General features: G+C 38.0%; 2 protein-coding genes across 6 annotated transcripts in view; one reads left to right on the forward strand and one right to left on the reverse strand.

The window, feature by feature from the left end:
- The window catches only part of Ubr3 (Ubr3 ubiquitin ligase), a 27,154-nt gene continuing 7,038 nt past the window's right edge, over window positions 1-20,116 (reverse strand). The window contains exons 9-28 of the mRNA XM_071787666.1: window positions 9,790-9,971; window positions 9,569-9,708; window positions 9,290-9,432; window positions 8,939-9,105; window positions 8,624-8,867; window positions 8,247-8,403; window positions 7,786-8,016; window positions 7,486-7,641; window positions 7,097-7,257; window positions 6,549-7,008; window positions 6,234-6,379; window positions 6,004-6,150; window positions 5,140-5,448; window positions 4,714-4,942; window positions 4,333-4,545; window positions 3,940-4,208; window positions 3,282-3,638; window positions 2,769-2,900; window positions 2,518-2,657; window positions 1-2,301 (exon numbers count right to left, since the gene is read on the reverse strand). Coding sequence (XP_071643767.1) covers window positions 2,184-2,301; window positions 2,518-2,657; window positions 2,769-2,900; window positions 3,282-3,638; window positions 3,940-4,208; window positions 4,333-4,545; window positions 4,714-4,942; window positions 5,140-5,448; window positions 6,004-6,150; window positions 6,234-6,379; window positions 6,549-7,008; window positions 7,097-7,257; window positions 7,486-7,641; window positions 7,786-8,016; window positions 8,247-8,403; window positions 8,624-8,867; window positions 8,939-9,105; window positions 9,290-9,432; window positions 9,569-9,708; window positions 9,790-9,971 — 4,101 coding nt within the window. The 3' untranslated portion in view covers window positions 1-2,183. The remainder of the gene's footprint in view (window positions 2,302-2,517; window positions 2,658-2,768; window positions 2,901-3,281; window positions 3,639-3,939; window positions 4,209-4,332; window positions 4,546-4,713; window positions 4,943-5,139; window positions 5,449-6,003; window positions 6,151-6,233; window positions 6,380-6,548; window positions 7,009-7,096; window positions 7,258-7,485; window positions 7,642-7,785; window positions 8,017-8,246; window positions 8,404-8,623; window positions 8,868-8,938; window positions 9,106-9,289; window positions 9,433-9,568; window positions 9,709-9,789; window positions 9,972-20,116) is intronic.
- The window catches only part of Orion (chemokine-like protein orion), a 9,437-nt gene continuing 1,009 nt past the window's right edge, over window positions 11,689-20,116 (forward strand). The window contains exons 1-8 of one of the 5 annotated variants that reach the window (XM_071787669.1): window positions 15,229-15,552; window positions 16,554-17,230; window positions 17,571-17,712; window positions 18,304-18,444; window positions 18,572-18,789; window positions 19,150-19,370; window positions 19,539-19,777; window positions 19,916-20,045. In XM_071787669.1, the coding sequence (XP_071643770.1) occupies window positions 16,724-17,230; window positions 17,571-17,712; window positions 18,304-18,444; window positions 18,572-18,789; window positions 19,150-19,370; window positions 19,539-19,777; window positions 19,916-20,045 (1,598 nt within the window). In that variant the 5' untranslated portion in view covers window positions 15,229-15,552; window positions 16,554-16,723. Of the gene's footprint in view, window positions 12,427-15,228; window positions 15,553-15,956; window positions 17,231-17,570; window positions 17,713-18,303; window positions 18,445-18,571; window positions 18,790-19,149; window positions 19,371-19,538; window positions 19,778-19,915; window positions 20,046-20,116 lie in introns of those variants that run through there. The other 4 variants (XM_071787668.1, XM_071787671.1, XM_071787667.1 and 1 more) reach the window with 4 other exon arrangements.

Genomic DNA, 20,116 nt, shown 5'->3' on the forward strand with positions numbered 1-20,116 from the left:
TTCCGGATAGAATCGCTTTTATTTATACATTGATCATATATTCGACAGTTATAATAATTCATTAGCTCTCAGGTATTTCTTTTAAATCGTACGTATTTTATCATAGACTCTTACATTATAAGCACAATCCTAAAAATAATCATATAGTTATATACAAATCATTTTATTTCGAGCATTGACTAATAATGCAATACGTAGCGAGCTGTTATTATTACATATGTACAATACGAAAGTGCATAGAGAAGGAGAAATTTTCTCTAGAATAAATTTCATTTCGCAAACATATTTAAATCATACCTAAGAAATTCGGATCTGTATCGTGAAATCCGAGACGTATATTCAGAACGACTTACAATTTGCGATCTTGATTTCACCAACAGATTTTTCTAATTTGTTACATATCTTTTCGTATAATCTCAAAATTATTATCATATCCATTTAGCTTTCAGAATATTTAATTCACGAAAGCTAAAGATATTACTTTTTATTAAAATTAGTTCAAAGTTCTTCGAAGGTTCTACCATTAAAATTAAAGGCGCACAAGTTGTGTGGAATACTATATATATAATTACTGCTTTCCAAAAATATCCATATGCAAATTGTTCCTTCGCAACAAAAAATATGCCGCAAATCAACATTGCATTCATCTATGTGTACATTAATATAATAAAACAACAGATTGTCGTAGATGACACAAATGTCCAAATTAAAAATTGATATATATGTTCGATTTCCGATGCTATAGATTATAAATTATATAAGTAAATATTTACGTTTATATGTAATAAATTTAACAATACTTTTATGTGATAAATTTATAACATTTTTATACAATATAAAATTTAATTATGAATAATTTTTATGTCCAACAATTTAATAACTAACAACAAGTTCATATATCTATATGAATCTAGTAATTTATATTAATTAAAAACAAATTTAACATTTAATTTTATTAAAACGTATCAAAGTTTGAGCAAAACAAAATGCCTCTGCCTGTAAGTGGGAAATTATGTGATATATGATTACATATTTATATATGATTACACATATGTATAATCTGTAGAAATGAGACATATATTAATCAACACAGGAATTATATATATTTTACATGTCTATGGCATCGGATAATCCAAACTCATAATACTCTGTATAATTTTATGATTTAAGAAGAATTTTTCTATTTTTTAATCTTTCTAATTTTGCAATAAATCAAAATTTTGCACTATATTCTGAGAAGCCATTAATTTGTCTGTCATGCTTGTTATCATGTTCCATTGACATATTGACATTAATGCTCTCGATGCATTTTTTGCTTTCATTTCATATAACTAAACCGTATAGAAAGAATTAAAAATAATTTCACTTTATTATATAAACATCTGCGAAGCATCTGGCGAAGCAGGAAAAATAAACGAATATGAAATTATTTCTATTTTCCAAATGAATAATTTCTTTCCGCTCGAAGCAACACACAAGTTTTCTCTTACCTTTCTGATTATTATCACTTACATATCATCCTCTTCTAAAAGGTACAAACACTACATACTAGATAAGTACTTCTTTCTCATTATTAAGATGTAATTTATACGCTTACATATTATATGTATTTATGTATATATGTATATGTATATATACAGGGTATCTCATTTTAATTTTCCTCTATAAAGATCTCCATACAGGCGAATAATTCGAAAGAAAAATGTGTAACTTTCATTTGAATTTTTCTTTTCAATAATCATTAACTTCGGAGACAATTACATGGAAATATTAAAATGAAAACTCTATGTATACATTTAAATAAAATGTACAGGTTTTTAAATTTGAGGGCATACACAATTTCTACAAATCTAGTACGTATTAGTCGTTACGCGCAACTATATAAACATAATTTATTTCCTCCCCCCCAGACGAGTGTTCTTCTTTCTTAATACTTTCATTCATCATTTATGTCTACTACTTACTGGCGATTGCATAATAAATATATAATATCCGCTAAGGACGATCTATCTCCCTTTAGTCTCTAAAGCGCATGGACATTACGGCGAAAGGGCGAGGCATTTTTGTGTGAGAATAAATTGTGGAAGTCGCGTGAGTGAGATAGAGAGAGGAAGGGAGGGAGAGAGTCTTCTTCGTTTCTGAGATTAGGAGTGACGAGTGACATGCGACAGCATCGTGATGGGTCACAGAGCGTCGCGATGCCATACCCATGTTTTCTTCGTATGGTCGAATCTGTGTGCCAGCCATTGCTGCTCCAGAAGCTGATACCTGTCCTGGCTGAGGTACAGAGGCTTGCCACGTCTATAAGATTATTTGTAATAGTAAATAATAGCATATATTAAATACTAAATAAGTTATTGCTTCTTTAAAAAACTAACTTGTAACTCATCACGAAAGAAACTTGAACGAAATGTATTCTTGTTTTTATTATGTTAAAAATTAAAATGGCAAACTTAATGCTTGATCATATTATTGTTCATATTATGTATTCTGTATCTTACAATGAATCGTACTTACTTTAGATCTCTATCTTCTTCCTCAAAGTCGTCGAGGTACAGAGATCCCCACAAACATGCTCGCCGACCGCGTATCACGATAATATAAGTCGAGGTCACTACGAGATAGATGCCAGTTCCAGCTCCGCAATCAACTGAATGCTAGATAAAGTATAAAAAAGTGTAAGAATCGAATAAATATTTAGAAGTCTGTGAATTCGCAGAAGAATGTGGTCTTGCCCACATTTTCTCGTACATATAAATTGCGCTCACCTGAATAGCTTCACACACGTTCATCTGTTTACAACAATTTTGTTTGAGGCAGACAATAGTGCCGCACAACAAACAGATGCTGATCTCCTGCGGTACAGAATGACACTGGCTGCACTGTCGCTCGTGGTAATACTAAAAAAGGAATTGACATAGGAATAAAAATAGTATACAAATAATAGCAATATATAAATGTAACAGTACGTGAATACACATAATACACGAAAAAGTTGATTTATAATATGTTTAGATTAAGATATTATATATCATACTTGGCTGCGGTCCACTTGATGCTACAAATGCTTCGAAGCATTCCTCTTCTCCTTTCTTTCAATAAAGAAAGAAGGAGAAGAAGAACGCTTCAAAGCATTTGTAGCGTCAAGTGGACCGCAGCTTTTATTATCTATAACCATTTTGCATGTCTCGCTTTTCCTTTTTCTCCTTTTAGTCGAATTAATGAGCTTGCAATATATTTTTAAATGCAACAAATAATGTATTTTAATTACTGGCTCTTACCGTGAAGATCTTTTCGTATTCCCTTGGAAGACTAAGCAGCTTCGGCACGTGCCACGATATGTGTTGCTCCATTATCAGGTTCCGGGCCGGCTGGTGGCCTTGCCAATTGGCGAGAAATGCGATCAACTGATCGCACCAGAAGAGAGGCACCGAGACACTCGCTTCTGGTTCCTGCCAATTTAGCGCTACTGTTGAGTCGAAGCTGTCCCAGCTCATGCCTTCCGTGACTAGCTCCAGATAATATACCAGTCTCACAAACTCGCTCTGCGACGCTCTGATCACCGGCAGCGGCTGGTCATACAAATGATAACGCAGCAATGCGGCCACTCGCAAAAACGGCAGGCACAATGACTGGATCTGAATAAACCGATCAAATAGAAATAATTAAAATACATCTGTAATATCCTGTAAAAGAATCACATCAATACATTTTAGGTGCTCTTAGTATAATAAAGTCCCTCTTAGAAGTAATCAATTTGTTTACGCAAAGCAATACAAATTTTATATCACCTTCCAAGATATGTTATTATCGCTTAAATGTTGTATTATACAAAATGAGACATATAAAACGTGACAAATTATTTCGTAAAATGCTACTTTTAGAAGAATGTGAAAGAACATGTTTAGATAAAAGGTGTATTATATTTATAGAACGTACTTGTTGCTCGACGCAGTGTGATTTCACTCTAGTATAAGTGGGAGAGGCTGAAGTGGACGGTTTGTCGTCGTCCGTGATGGGATAGAGTCCGCTTTCGTTGAAATACTCAATAATCTCGGCCAGTATGGTCTCCGAAGGCGTAGTGGCGCAGCTGCATCTCCTCTTTAGGATCGTATTTCGCTCTGCTCGCGAGAAGTTACAGCTTACCTGTAGTATTACTTGATAGTACAGCAAGTTGTAAAGGACCTTTACCACGCCGGAAAAGTACGCTGTGGAGAAAGAGGAATATTAATTCATTTGTTACTCGTATACGATTAAATGTGTCTGAAACATGCGCCACATAATTTATTTCGACGTAGAGTACGAGAAAAAAAATCCTTGAAACATGCGTACTTTGGTCCAAATGCAACGGCAACAGCAGTATGAATTGAATGAGCATAGCGGTCGGGTCTCGCAGAAGTAAAGGAACCTGTCTTTCGTGCGGCGTCAAGGCGAGCGAGGCCGATTCTCCCATCATTGATATGCCAGATAGCTGTTGCCATACATGATGCACTGGCCATGTGGTCAGTACGCGAGCGTGCATCGCCAAAACGTGAAGAAGCGCGACTGAAAAAGTAATACATTTTTTTTCCTGGTCAGAATCTTCATATTTACAGACTGATATTACAAATACACTAACTACGTACTGCGTTATTGCGTATAGTAAATAAATTAAAAGGCAGAAAAGCTAAATGGGATAGATTGGTAAATCGGAATCAAGAAATACTAACGTACCTATACAATCGCGTTTAGGCGTCAGAGGTATTGTAGTAGGTGGTGGAACGCACAACGATCCACCGCGTTGTACAAGTTCAATCTCAAAGTTAGTTCGAGCTACCGAGGTTACAAAAAGGAACAAGCTTTGGTGACTAGGTTTACAGCTCTTTTGTTTATACTTTAGATACGTGCTACTCGTCATATCTTCCATGGCCTTTCCCATCGCCACAGCCAAATTCGAAGAGACCTGGAAACGACAAATATATTCAGCAAGTACATCCTCGACATATCCTAATTAAAAACATATAAGCTGTAATCATCAAACGTTAATACTAAAGCACATAATTGCACGTAAAAATAATGCACATATACTGAAATAATTAAAAATATAATAAATAAAAAAATCGCTAAAAAGAAAGGAAGGGCAAGTTACTATATACGTACAGGATTTCGTTGTATCTCTTTGAGAAAAATGTTCAGATCCGTGAGTATGGTCTCCGTGGAAGCATGACGAGATCGCACAATCGCCGAGCATTCGCCCAATTGCGGCGACAGCGGCAAAACAGAGTTGGCTAATTGTCGGCATAACGGACACAGATACTCGCCCCGTTCCACCGCTAGACTTTGCTGCCGCTGCTGACTGCGAAGGGACTCTAGGTAGGATTTCAAACAGTCCAGGTGCAGATGATGACCACACGTTTGCACATGGACACCACCCTCCCATCCTAGATTAACTGAGAGCAGCCAAGACAACTGCCAAATAAAAAATATACAATATTAATTAACGTTAAGACATTGTATGCCTATTTTTTCATCTGCTTGTAAAGAATACATATTTTACAAAAAATCTTACTAAACATTTAATATCGATTCATCACATTACCTCAGTTAAAAGTAAATATACTAAAAGTGTAAGATCCGGGATGTAGCAACATTTGACAGGAAGGATATCCATAAAACGAGATTTGTTTTTTTTCTCGTTAGATTAAATTTTGTTAGTCACCATACATATATTTATCTTTTTCTTCAGAGCCAAGAATGTGTGTTGATTCATGTTTCTTTGTCCATCTGTCCAGGTCGTCAAATTTTCGTGTGCAAAAGGTAATGTCGGAAATTAAAGTCAATTCAGCAGACATCCAGTTCCGTGTGATACAAAAAGATCAAATAATGCTTCTAGAACCTCACCGTATGGCATACAATGTGTTAGTTACAACAGAGAAGATAGCGTAATTGGAAAAAAATTGTTTTGAAGAATCGAAGAAAATACATAAAACACATGTAGGTACTGTAAATTTATTATTCGCTTACGGTATCGAATAAACCATTCATCTCGTCCATTCTGCGGTTGAAATGGGCGCCTCGGGTATCTTTCCTCGGTATAGGCGGATCTTCGTCGGACGTGGGAAGAACTAGTCTATCCGATTGTTGTCGTTCGTGGCCAATAATGCTAGTTGCCTGCATCAAAAAAATGCGTACACATATATAACACGCAAATACATAAAAAACATTTTTCGTGCGGCAAAAGATAAGAGCATTACTTGAACTAATACAACGAGTCCCATCGGTTTGTCCTCACTGCTGGGAGTAGTTTGATTACATATCACACAGTCATATTCCTTTTTACTAGTCAGTTTAGTCTCGTTCTCCTCCTGATCCCAGTCCATTCCGGATACACTTGCTTCTTCTGTAAGAACGAGAAAAAAAAATGATTTCATATAATTTATTTACTGAGTGCCATAAATTTCTAATTCACACTTCTGTTGTGCAAAAAAATTACAAATATTACAACTTTTATAAATATTTGTAATAATTTATACATACGCATGCATATACACACAAAATAAATAATTTACCGGTCTTCATCGTTTTCTCCATAAATTGCTTCTGCTTGTTAGCGAAGTCCGCCATCACCTGCTGCTGCCTCTCCTTCGCCCTTCTTCGTCGTTCCTCCCGCTCACGAGTCTCCCTTTCGCGCTGTTCATCCTCCTCGCACTCCTGCATACGGGGCCACAATTTGTTCCTAGTCTCGATGATCGTCTGTTTACACATAGGGTCTAAATCCGCTATTTTCCTAAGTAGCTGCGATATGAAAAACGGTCCATCACCGATTCGCGATTCACTAGGCGACGATGATGTGGAAGAGCTACTACTGCTATCACTAGTGCTGCTGCTGCTACTGGCTTCATTGTCCGACATTGCATTTTGTTCGGGATTGTAGCTGTCTGGCACGCCCGATAATTGAGAATGTAGCTTTAACAGCAAGGAGATTATGCTCTCTCCCACTTTTACGGATTGCGGTTGCATTGGTCCACCCTGGAAGATGTAAATGATGTTTTATAACAATGAGTTAAATCGAGCTATAAATGCACAATATTGTTAGAGGTAGTGTATGTTATATTACTTGTGGCTCTCTCCTTTTAAAATGTTTGTGAGGATTCGACGTGGATGGAACGATTTCTGTAGCCCTATAATTAACCGGTTGTGCTGTGACTATTTCGTTTCCGGCCATAACTGCTGGACGTTGAGGAGCGGGTGGTAATGCTGGCTGGCCGCCGACTACATCTAATTATTATTAAAAACACATTATAAATTAAATATAATATAATATCATTATTATTTTACATATAGAAGGTTTGATATGCAACTAAATTTAACAGAATAAAGTATAAGAAGAATTTAAAAAAAAAATCGAGGAGATATTCTAACGAGTATGACTTTCGAGAAAGCTGCCTTTATTACATCAGTGATAAAGCTCAGTGATAAAAAAAATTATAAGTTTGAAAAACGTACTATTTGGTGAAGGAGGCGATTCGATTGCTAGAGCCATGGATTCTTCCCCGGATGGCGGCAAAGCTCTTTGCAAAGGTATCGTTAAGTCATCCTCACTGTTACTACGAGCTATGGCGACGATTCCGTCTTCAGGTACAATTGCCACATCATACTCCACTGTAATGTTTTAGAACGTAACAATATTATATTTTATATAAATCATTTATAAGAAAAATAAGCAACATTGAGCAATTTTTGGAAAAAAAAAAAACACATATTCAACGTTGCAATATACACAATCTACATCAAAATCTTGCTAACCACTTGTTGAAGGTAATGCTGGCAGAGATGTAGCACTCTCGACTGACGGTAGTAAAGCCGGCAAGGATGATGCACTTGCGCTCGACACACCGTTGTCATCTCTAACGGGGCCTACAGAAAATCCCAACAGTTCCAAAGATACTTCCTCCGCGCCGTCATCCGCGCCGTCATTCAACATCAGGGATGTCGCCACTTCGCTCATCTCTCCTTGAATCTCCCACTCAAATTCACCTAATCGTTATTAAATAAATTAGCAATGTGTTAAATCATACTAAATATATTAGTCACTAAATCATTATTACACATTAATATATTAAATAATTTCATCATTTTATATTATTACATTGTGTTACATATTTAGTTTTATTTTTATTTTGTTTTCAGTATTTTCAAATTAAATAAATCAATTAAATTATATTAAAAAAATGAGGCAATAGAAATTCGATAAATTTATAACTCACTATCTGAGCTGCTAGGCTCTGACTCTTGGACTAGAATCACTCGAGGTATCACTGTCCTCAGATTTTCGGACAAGCTATCACTTTCGTACCAACCAGCCAAATCCATGTCCTTTATCACACGAGAGGTGCCACCGGTGTATTGACACAAAGGACTCACCTGAAAATAATTATATTACTGTGTTAAATAATAGATACAATAGATTTAAAAGAGATATACTGTAAGAGAACATTAAAAGTCAAACGAACAGGATAAAACATGCACTAATAAATCGTTATTTGTTTTATTTACTGCACAAAGTAATAATTTACGTGTAAGAAAAAGAATAAACTGCTCAAAGCAAGCTTAAATCAATTGATTTATCAAAAGAATCACTTACAGATTTATCTGGCGGTTCCGCAGTAATAACTGCCATCTCCAAAAGATAAATAGCCAATGCCATAACATGTTCAGATATGTTATGACCATTCACAGCCTTATAGAGTATTATCAGGATCATTGCGTGAAAAACTCTGGAACGTAAGACTATACGAGGATCATCGTAGTCCGACGAAACCGGAGCCGGTTGCCTAAATGGTGGCCAGGGAGTTGCACCGTTCTTCAGCTTGCCCGATTGCTTCACACTGCAATAGAAAAATATAATATTTGTCCAGAATGAAACATTTTAAGATAAGTGTGTTTGGCCGATACGTACTATTCTGTGAAACGATCCATGGATACTTGAAAGTCTCTTCTATGGACCGCTCTCAATAGCACATGTAGAGGATCGAACAACTCGTCCCACACGCGAGCCTTTGGTCCGTACATACCTTGTTGCATATTGCCACTTGCTTCGAGATTCGGAGCTCTATATTGCGCTACCTACAAACACATTACGTCGTTAAGTAAAACAAAATCAACGATGTCATTTAAAATTGATTAATAAATATATGTGTATATCCAATACAAAAATTGTATAACGATTAAAAAGTAAGTTGTATATAAGTGAAATTTATACAAAAAGATGAAAATTAAAAATTAAAATATGCATGATATATCAACGTACATCGGCTAGAACAGATTCAAAGTCCCTGTTCTGAGTAGTTCCACAGCGTTCCGGCATTAGTTCCATCAACTGACTATGCGTCTTATCGCCCATGCACAATAAAGTCACCATTTCGAGACGAGACATTTCAGGATCCGATAAACCTGATGCATGAAAAATGTAAAAATGTAACGTTTTAATATGTATCGTATTCTTGCATGAATAACGATTCTATTATTTTCAGGATTATAAAATTTATTATTAAAAAAGAGAATTACATTAAAACCGACAGAAACTCACCGAGATTTGTTCTGACGTTGACCAACGTAGCCAAGAATGTTAGGCAGCTTTCCAACATCGGGGTATCATGCTCGCCCTCGAGATACTCATTTTGTGGGGCATGATACAGGCATAAACTCATCCATTCCCTCACGTGAAATCTGCATTAAACATTTTTCAACAAGTTAAATTATTTGTATTATTGATTCAATAAAAAAAAACCCCGAGAAAGAGGATATTACTTTTCTATGACGGTTTTCAGAAAGACATCCGGCAGTAATTTCGTGGCGCATATTTGCAACAGATACAGATCCGCGTCCACCATGGAGTTGCAGAAGTTGCACTGTATGTAGGTCATTGCCTGGCCCTTTATTTGCAATCCATTGCGAACCCACAATCCATTCAGAATCTCATAGAAGGCCACCTGAAAACAGAAATACGCAAAGAAATGTTATTTATTATATTACATACACGATCAACGTCAATGATAAAATATTTTGCACTGGATATTCTGTGACTCTCCATAAAAATTTATACAATCATGATATATTATTGTAGCTATAGTGCGTAGCGACTGTAACATCACAGATTGTTATAAACATCCTTATAAAGCTGTCGAGCAAAATATCTAGCTGACCTTCATTCATCTCTGGATATATGTATATCAACGTCACTAAATTGCGTTTGCAGAGTATTTTTTGATGGAAGATATAAATTTAATCTCTTCATATCTCGAATGACACACAGCATTTAAGCCAACCGCACGCAAACTTACATAAGAGCGTGTCATATAATATTCTTATGTAAACATATGAAATAAATTTTAAAGCCCAGTAGACCGATTCTAGTTGTGTTTAATAAATTTATAAAATATGTTGACAATTCTTTTCCTTTGACTCTCCTTTGCTAATGAATGTATTAACTAGTATAACATTATATTATTAAATTAGGTATGTACATGTATATGTATTTTTACATATTTACTTATATTATACACATTAGATATGTATTATACATATCAAATAAAATAATGTAATAATGATAATAACTGATTCCTTTAATTCCTAAGTGGAACATAGGACTTCCTAGGTCTCAGTAATTGCTTTAGATTCAGATGTGCGGGTGACTGGTCCACAGCACCCTATCGTGGTGACAAATGGAGAGGGTATACATAGCAGTTGTCAGCTATGTGTGAATCAACGACTTAACGTCTGTCTCTTCCGAAAGACGGAGCCCAGTTTCTCCGCAAGAAAGTCTCCATTAATTTTTCGTGCAGGGGAGGGGAGGATGCAGTTTAGAATATTAAAAATCTGTGATCAGGATTCGAACCCGGTTCTTCGTGGTGTTTGGTGCTTTACCACTGGACCACATTGTCACCCCAAATAATGTAAAAATATATATAAATATAAATAAATAATATATATACAACATAACAGAATATCTGATGTTAATATCATTACATTTTTAGGGTAACATCCCACATAGCATGCATATCAAAAAGACGTCCAGAAGATATCCCGAAGATATCCTATCTCCTAACTATATCTTCGGGATATAGCATGCATATCATGCATATATATATAGCACATAGCATGCATATCAAAAAGGCGTCCAGAAGATATCCCGAAGATATCCTATCTCCTAACTATATCTTCGGGCAAGATATATATCTTGGACCCTTTCACGCGTAGCAGCTTTACATTTTACTTTCCACGTGACTAAACTTCTTGTATCTTCCATTTTTCCCACCTCTTCTCTCCAACATTACAATTATATACCTATTTTACATACGGACAGTGTAACGTAGCGCAACCGCAACGAACAGACCTACAGCGGAAACGGTGTGGAAGTGGTGGAGACAATCGGGATTCGCTAACAGAAGGTTCGTTCCTCGTATAGCTAAAACTTTCCTTCGCCCTTGCCTCCGCCCTTGTCGCCCCCCTCCTCTCTTCCCCGATTTCGTCGTAATTGCGGGAACAAAGGTCACATGTGTGTTCGCTACCGGCGAGAAGAGAGGAGGCGCAAAATGAAACGAACAGACCAGCTCCATTCATAGCCGCGGGTGCAATACCCCCTACCCGTTCTCGGCCCATAACGGTCGCCCCGTCCGAGTGCCAGCTGCCAAGCCGAGTGAACGGCAGAGCAGTCGTTCAGTCCCCGACGTGTTGGCGTGTGTTGGCGTCGCCAATCGCAGACGGCGAGTGCGTGCGCGCCCATCCACCCGACATCTTGGTCTTCGTCGTCTTGGTCTTGGTCTTGGTCATTGCGTCGTTTTCCCCACGTTCACCCAAATGGCCAGGCACCGTCCAGCAGGGCTAGCCCTGCTCGTCGTCCTGGCGTGCGCCGGCCGCGCCTTCGGCGTCGGCCTGAACGACGCGATTGAGCTAATCAGACTGGGCCAGCAGGCGGTGACGGAGGTGATGGAGTCCTGGGACATGATCGCTCAGCGTCTCCCCGCCGACAAGCTGCCCGGCGAGAACCTCGTGTTCATGAAGGTGATGGAGCGCGAGCTGCTCAAGCAGATGAACCACATCTCCAAGCAGATCGACGAGCACCAGGAGCGGATGGAGAACAAGGCTGACACGATTCTGACGCAACTGCTGCAGCAACTTCCTATGCAGAGCTGGCTCGACAACAGCCTGAGAGAGCTTGACCACTACGTCGGCCAGGTGCTGGAGCTGTACAAGCTCTTCGAGATGTACTCGAACAATCCGGACAAGTATGAGAAATACACGATAGTGCAGTTCGCCAAGACCTGCGTGTCGCCGAGACTGGGAGAACTGCCGGACGTTCTGAAGTCGATGCACAGGCTCATAGTGCCGTCCGAGCAACAGGTGTACAATAGGAGTATCCTCGTGGTCCTGGCTAATCAGATGCAGGTAGGACGCTCGGCGAGAAAAGATGGGTTTCCTGGGCCGATATTCGACAGCTTAGACGAGAATAAACGTAGCTTCCAATCAAGTATCCTCCCCTTGAAAAAATTATATTGATTCGTGGCTTCGTTTCACTCCTCAGAGAAAGAATATCGTCAATACCGGTGTTGGATTAGAATGGTTTTATTTTTAAACAAACTTTTCTTTAAGCAGTTTAGCTCTGATTTTGCGTGGATCTTTTTCAAAAGCAACAATGGATATTGTTGCCTTTTTTATTAGTATTAGCGCTAATAATCTAAACATCTACGTGGCTTACCGCTTAAGAGCAATCGCGGTTCCTGGAAAGAATGAACGTGACTCATCCGCTCGCTTTGTTTCGTTCTTCAAATTTTTGTAGCTATCCGTAATAACATCTCGTCTCTACGAATTTAGCATTTTTTTTAACATTGTGATAATTTAAATTATTATTACCGATCAGAAATACCAAACGGAATAATTTCTTCTGAACAAAACTCGATTTTTTCTGTGTTCACATTCCATGAAAACGATCGTTTATCGCAACCTGAATACCTTGAGGCACAAGAAATGAATTTAAATATTCCTTCAGCTATGAGAAGAATGTGTGTCGTAATAAACAAATAAATACCGAATCATTCTAAACAGGTAAAAAATGTCTTCCGCTTTATCACGTGTCGCTACATCTATCACATATTATTACTATTATTTTATTTTATTGCTACGTGTAATTATAAATATAAATTTCTTAACTTTTTTCTGCACATCCGCTTAATAACCTGTCGCTTTCAGTTTGCTATTTATTACACGATTTATAAAGCTTGTTTTATTCAATTGTTATACATTTATATGATATTTTCTCATTATGTTTATTATATGTTACGTCATTTCCTTTTTCATCTTTATATCTTGCACAATTTATTATTTTTTATGCAGCAGATAAAGGGTGACAATTATGCATGCTCAGGTACGCGCGTGTGAATAATAACAAAGACTCGCAGAAAGTGTCTAAAGAACAGCAAGATAACGTGATAACAGGAAGGACTGTCATCCGCACGTTGTCTGCGTGATCTTGTGCCGGTTTAGAGAAGTCACGTCACATACAATTGTAATACAGAAATTAGTCACGGAGGCTACGGTCAACGTGACGCTACAAATTCTTTCAATGAAGAAAGAAAGAGAAGAAGAACGCTCCAAAGCATTTTTAGCGTCACGTTGTATTGACCGTAGCCGGAGTCTCATCGTGGTCGACGGTAAGCGGGAATTTAGATTTCCAGGCAGACAGAGCGCAGAAAGCGAGAGCGCATTCGATACGTTGAATTGACCGAGCTTGGGGATCCCGGTGTTACGAGCGAGCCGTGGTCCGATAACACATCGTAACAGGAACCCCACTGTATGTTCATTAAGCGCAGGCAGCGAGCGTTAGGTACCGAGAAACGGTATCACACTTTGGATCAAGTGACCGAGTCGCATCGGCCCGCCGCGATTTTATTTCGACGTTATTATCCGAAGAAAGAAAAGGGAAGTCGTGCCGACGGAAATTCTCCATTTACTCGATCATTTACCCGGATACGCCGCGACGAATAACACGAATCAGTGAATTAGCGCGAGTCACTTGCGTTAAATAACGATCAGGAATGTATGGATTGTAATTTAGCACTCATTTCCAAATCGTCGTTTACGACTGTACGCTAAATTCGTCGTTGAAAGCAGAAGAAGGAAGATTATGGATAAAAATTTTTGATTTTAATTTGCAGTTCTCTGCTGGCTCTTTGTAATCTCCATTTTTGTGAAATAGTGGGCTTGATATGTAGCTATACATGTTCTCCCGATCTAGAACTAAGATTTCCTGAAAATCGCGAAGGCGTTGAGTAGTCAACGATTGAAAGTCAACAGCTTTTTGCAAGCTGAGCTTCAGACGAGCGAACGACCAAACAAAACTGTCACCAGACTTCAGCAGAATGTCAATACGAGTTTTAATCGCTAAGATACACGTGGAAAAGTTTCGATAAATGGTAATCAAATGACAATATTTTTGCATTAACTTTCCATGTAATAATTCAAGTAATTTCTTTAAATCGACCGTGACTGACAATATATAATGTCTTTCCGATATGAACATTGAAAAACTGTGAGCCAACTTGGTTTGTCAGATTCACACAGCACTTTTTCGGATTAATTTTGACCATGGGTTTTAGTCAGTTGATGTAATTTCTAAATTAAATAGTTTTAAATTTTTATTGCGAAAAATATTACCCCAGCCAGGGTAATTGCCGCAATAAAAATTTAAAACTATTTAATTTAGAAATTACATCAACTGACCAAAACCCATGGTCGAAATTAATAATGCCTCGATGATTGATCCGAAAAAGTGCTGTGTGAATCTGACAAACCAAGTTGGCTCATAGTTTTTCAATGTTCATATCGGAAAGACGTTATATATTGCCAGTCACGGTCGATTTAAAAAAATTACTTGAATTGTTATTCTATACTGGCGAAAAAAATTTATTATTCTGTTTTCCATGTAATGTATAAAAGTGACTCTTTTCATCTGGCACTTAAATATTTAGCACTTGAAATTCTCCCAAGCAACAATCGCGAGACCAATTTCCGCGCGAGTAATGCCTCGCGTCTGGCTACATCTCTCTCTCTTCTCCGAGTGCGAATGTACCGGGTGGGACGAGAGGAGGGCGCAGAACATGCGCATGGAGGATACACAACATCATAAAGGACTGGTGTGAATGCAACGTGGGGGCTTGCGGAGAGACCAGAGGTGGGCAAGAGACATTGACGCATAATGCGAAACCCAGTCGAGCGCGGTAGGCCTGACACGGCAGTGTTGCTCTTACTCGCTGATCCTGGAAAAGTAAGAGCGGGGCTTGTTACCCGCATTCAGTGGATACGCGACCAACTGTGCCACGCAAAGGTGCTTCGTCGGCGAATTTGCCAGCGAAATTTCGTCTCTCACTTCCGATGGATTGTGACGATCGAAAGGACTAAACGAATCGGAATGGAAATCGTGTAAAGCGTATTCTAAATGCAAATTGTTTTTGAACGCGTATGTCGTCGAGGGATCGTGATTTGAACTTCAACAGGCATCTGAGAAACATCTGCAAAGTATCTGAAATATTGTGAAGTCTCTAGTGATACTTTTGGATATTTTTTGTCTCTTTCCAAAAGCTGTTTTATCATTTTAACGATTAGATAAATGCTAAAAGCATTTGAGATTCTTTTAGATAGAACGTTACAGCCTTCAGAATTCTTGTTGTTTAGCATATTTGTTTTGTTATTCCCTGCTTAGGTTCATTTCTATCAATGCAGATTGACTTTAATTTCAGTTTAACTTACTTTTTATCTTCTTTTAGTTCTAAAAATTAGAAAAAGTTGAAAAGTGTTAAATCAACATTAAAGTTAATTAAGTATTGGCAGAGATGGACTTTAGTAATTGATATTTGAAAACTATTTCTTCAACGAATAGAATACTGGTATAAGTTTATTTTCCACAACTTTATGCTTGAACTCTCGATTCTCAATTCGCATTAACTCGCGACGATTTTAATTCCTAGGATTGGATTAATAAGAAACGTTGATTAACGTTTTTTTACTCGCGATCATCGTCCAATATTACAAGCTTCAGTTTCCTGAAACTGTATCTTAGACGTGAGCGGAAATCACGAAGGACAAAGAGAGACGGAGAACACGAGGGGGGAAAAAAGAGCGTTCGCGTTCGCGAAATATTCCACGTTGTTATCTCGCGTGTAACAGGAGTGGTTATTTAACCATACCGTTCGCCGGAGAAAAACAGTGTCACCCAGTAGTTCCTAGCCGCTCTAGATCATGCATTAACGCGTCATTAAGAGCCGCCGTCGTCTCTCTCTCTCTCTCTTCTCTCGTGTCACGACCCCCCCTGCGATCACGATTGTATACGTATACATCTTCCCGCTCAGTTGATGACGAGCTCGCTGACGCGAAAAGGTCGTTCGATTTTATTTTGCGGATTGCTGTCGTTGAGGATATAGAATTGAAGTTGAATTAAATATTAACGTAGGATAAAACGAACGACAAGAATCAGTATTGAATACTAATAACGAAATAATACATTCACGCGTTAATAATAGCAGTAAGAACAAAAAAAAAACAATTCAAAATACGATCCTGGATTTTCGTGTCTTCGTGTCTTCAGATCAAGACTCGTCGAGAAGATTAGACAAAGAGGAGAATTGAAATCCTGCTGAGCGGACTGCAAGCAAAGCGAGTGAGTCATCGGCGAAGGTTCGACTATACGAGAATGAGACACTTCACATGCTTGCTGACACTGGGCGCGTTGGTTGTGGCAGCCTTCGCCGCGATCAAGAATGACGCGTCGCCGGTCGACTTGGCCAGGCAGACTTTGTTAAACCTGGAGAAGGAGCTGAGGACCGATCTGGCCAATCAACAGAAATGGACGAACGTCGAGGCGCGGGATAAGTACCTGCATCTGATCAAGGCGTACAAAAGATTCGGCAACCAGTTGGACGAGCGATTCCCCCGGGATCGGGAGAGCTACCTGAGCTCCTTGGACTCCCTGTGGCTTTGGGCCCGGGCCCAGAACGAGATCGAGAGCGTCAACGGCCTGTACGGGGTGTTCCGGCAGATGCAGCGTGAAATTGTCGACCTGAACGCGCCGGTCAACGCGAAACAGCTGACGAATTTCGCCGAGACGATCCTGCGGGATCCGAACGCCGCAATCCCGAGAGCGCTCGACCGTATCGCGACTCTGATTGTCAACGAAAAGTTGTTCATCGCGGCGTATCAGGTACCTAAACAGGCGGCTGCAAAGATTGTATTTCCACGGATGATATTTTTCAGAGAAAACATTTTTTTTTGTCCTCAAGATACGGTCTTCTCTACGGTCGTCTCTATTGGAGCGAGATAAATACTTGTTTACAGCAAGCAGATACTAATAACTTAAGGCTTTTAGTCGATTACTTAAAGTCATTTTTAAAATGCCCGTGTGTACGCATCGAAGGTCCAAGAAAATTCGTGGCGCCTGCGGAGAATTTAAAATATCACAGAGCGATGCGTTCATTCCTGATCGCAAAATAACATAGTATTCGTCTTCGAAAGGTTTGCAAAGTATATTCTTGTATGTGCAGGAAGCGTCGAACCAAATGTGCAATGAGATGCAATCGTCGCAGCAACTGCTGTACAATTTGTATAATGCCGTAGCGCTGACGGAGATCAAGGGTTACACTATGATTCAATTCTCATATATGCTATTACGTCTGTTTGATGAAGGTACGTGGTACCGACGATCATACGTTTAAATATACGGCGTCCTACATACAGTATTTTCGTCGCGCGGTCTGCACGGAGCGATTGAGATCAATCTTCTTTTTCGCGAGCTTGTGAATGAAATAGATTGCATATAGATGTCACAAATTAAAACTTGAAGCTGATAACAATTTGTAAAGACACTCTCGATGTTAAAGATTATAAATTTTTGAAGTATCTAAAAGGCTAACGTTTATGTTTATATTTATGTTTCTGTTCAGAGTTTAAACTCAGAAGTCAAATATTTACACGCTTAACGACCATGGATACTTTAGAATAGAACTTTGCTTCATGTCTTGTTATATTTTGTTATGATATTATGGTATATTACGTTGTGTTATGTATACAAATGTATACGTTACACAATGTATACATTTTACATAACACAACGTAATACGAACCAGAAGCCATCTAAAATCGGGAAATTGACAAAGATAAAAAAATAAATGAGATAATAGTAAAAAAATTAGCTGCACGCGTCGCGAATCGAAAAAGATAGTTGAATGCGATTATCGATTCGAATATATCTAATCCTTATAAATCTTTTAAATACAGGCATTAACTTTAACGAGGAAATACAGACGCTGAAACATCAATACGCGATAAGGACATCCGAGACGTTGAGAGCCGTGAAAACCGCGATGGCCTTTGCCCCAAGAAGTCTTTGGAGATGCGATCCGAATGTGCACAAGTTAGGTAAAATCTTCTAAATAAAGATAATTAAATTATACAGATATATACGTCGCAAAGATATCGATAGTTTATATATGATTTGCAACTGGATGTATATAGTTTTGCATACACGTTACCGGTTTTTATTTAGATGAAACCTATACCGAGTTGAAACAACTATTCCAAGGCTTTATCGTAAACGAAGTGGATTTAAACACCCATGCCACGTGCAAAGAGAACTGCGGTTATTATGGATACAGTAAGGTGTACGGTTGCTATCAGAATCAATTTTGCGCGAAACAACGTCAATGTAATGGAAAGATATTGAATTGTGAATACATTGATTCCGACATGTGGATCTGCCCCTCGGTAAGTGTTATTTAATAAACATATTCTGTTCGAAGAATTGGAAACTAAAACGACTAAAAAAAAAGCAATCCCGAAAAAATTATAAATTGTGCACTGCTAAAAAGTAAAAATTAAATTGTACAACTCAGAAAAATAATTAATTGTAAAATTAAATTTAGAATCGAAGGGATTAAAATTAAAATACAAAAAATTAAAATGACAATAAAATTAGAATCTCAAAATTTAAAAAATAATTTATTAGGAAATAGAAAAAATATCTTGAATAAAACACTACGGATTTAAGGAACCTATTCCGCACTTAAAAAAATAATGTAACGTAATAATTTATCAATCACTAATTTAAACTTTTTCGCATTCTAGGACAGAAACAGTAGTAGGCGATACGATTATATCGACTATGAAAATGGTCTTCATTATGGAAACGCAAAGTCGTGTTCCAGAGATACGTTTAAAGTCGACAGCTGGTGGCGATGGCTTTTCTGGCATTGCAGCTACTGTTTTTGCTACTGCGACGATCAAAATTCGAGTTCCGACCGATATTTCAGTCTTCGATCCGTCGTGTCCGATATCTCGCACAATAAGTAAGAATAGCAAATAGCTTGAGTAATAGCTTGAGTAAAAGATCAACAGAACGAATCAAATTTAATAAGATTAATAGAATTCATAAAATTCAATAGAACGTAATAGTATCAATAGAAAGTAATTTATATCAAAGATGAGTTGAAGGTATAACACCTATTTACTTACAGAGTCATAACGGGAGTGAGATTGAAGAAGATAAACCGAGTTATTCATATACAAATTCAAGAGGGTCAGTTACTTCCACGTGGGGCGATTAATGCATCCACAATCGAATGGCAATCAGTCGATGCCTTTTCAATCATGGATCCTCACATTATAAACGGCATCGACTACCATACAATGGTATGGGAAAAACGCGCTTTGGACCTCGACAATCTGTTGTCATTGCAAGATCATCTTTTGACAGGTAAATGAAAAAATCTTTTGAAATCTTAGTACGTAAATTTTATGCGAATGTGCAACGCGCATTTATCTGATATAAAATATAAAGCGTTCTTTAAAAAAAAAATTCGCTAAACATCATAATATTTAAAATCTGTTTCAGGTATCCGGTTCCGAATGGTTGGTAGCCGCCTGAATTTGGAAATAATGATATCTCCGTTTAACTTCACATCCGGATTGTTAATTCAACCTAAGGAAAAGAGCTTCTGGCACAGCAACGACGTTACTAGCAGGTGAGGTTTACTCCCTTTTTAGCATGGCAGAGAGACTTGATTTTTCCGCGCGCGATAACGCTGTCCGTTGA

The sequence above is a fragment of the Temnothorax longispinosus genome, chromosome 9, assembly GCF_030848805.1.
Source record: "Temnothorax longispinosus isolate EJ_2023e chromosome 9, Tlon_JGU_v1, whole genome shotgun sequence".
Taxonomy (NCBI): domain Eukaryota; kingdom Metazoa; phylum Arthropoda; class Insecta; order Hymenoptera; family Formicidae; genus Temnothorax; species Temnothorax longispinosus.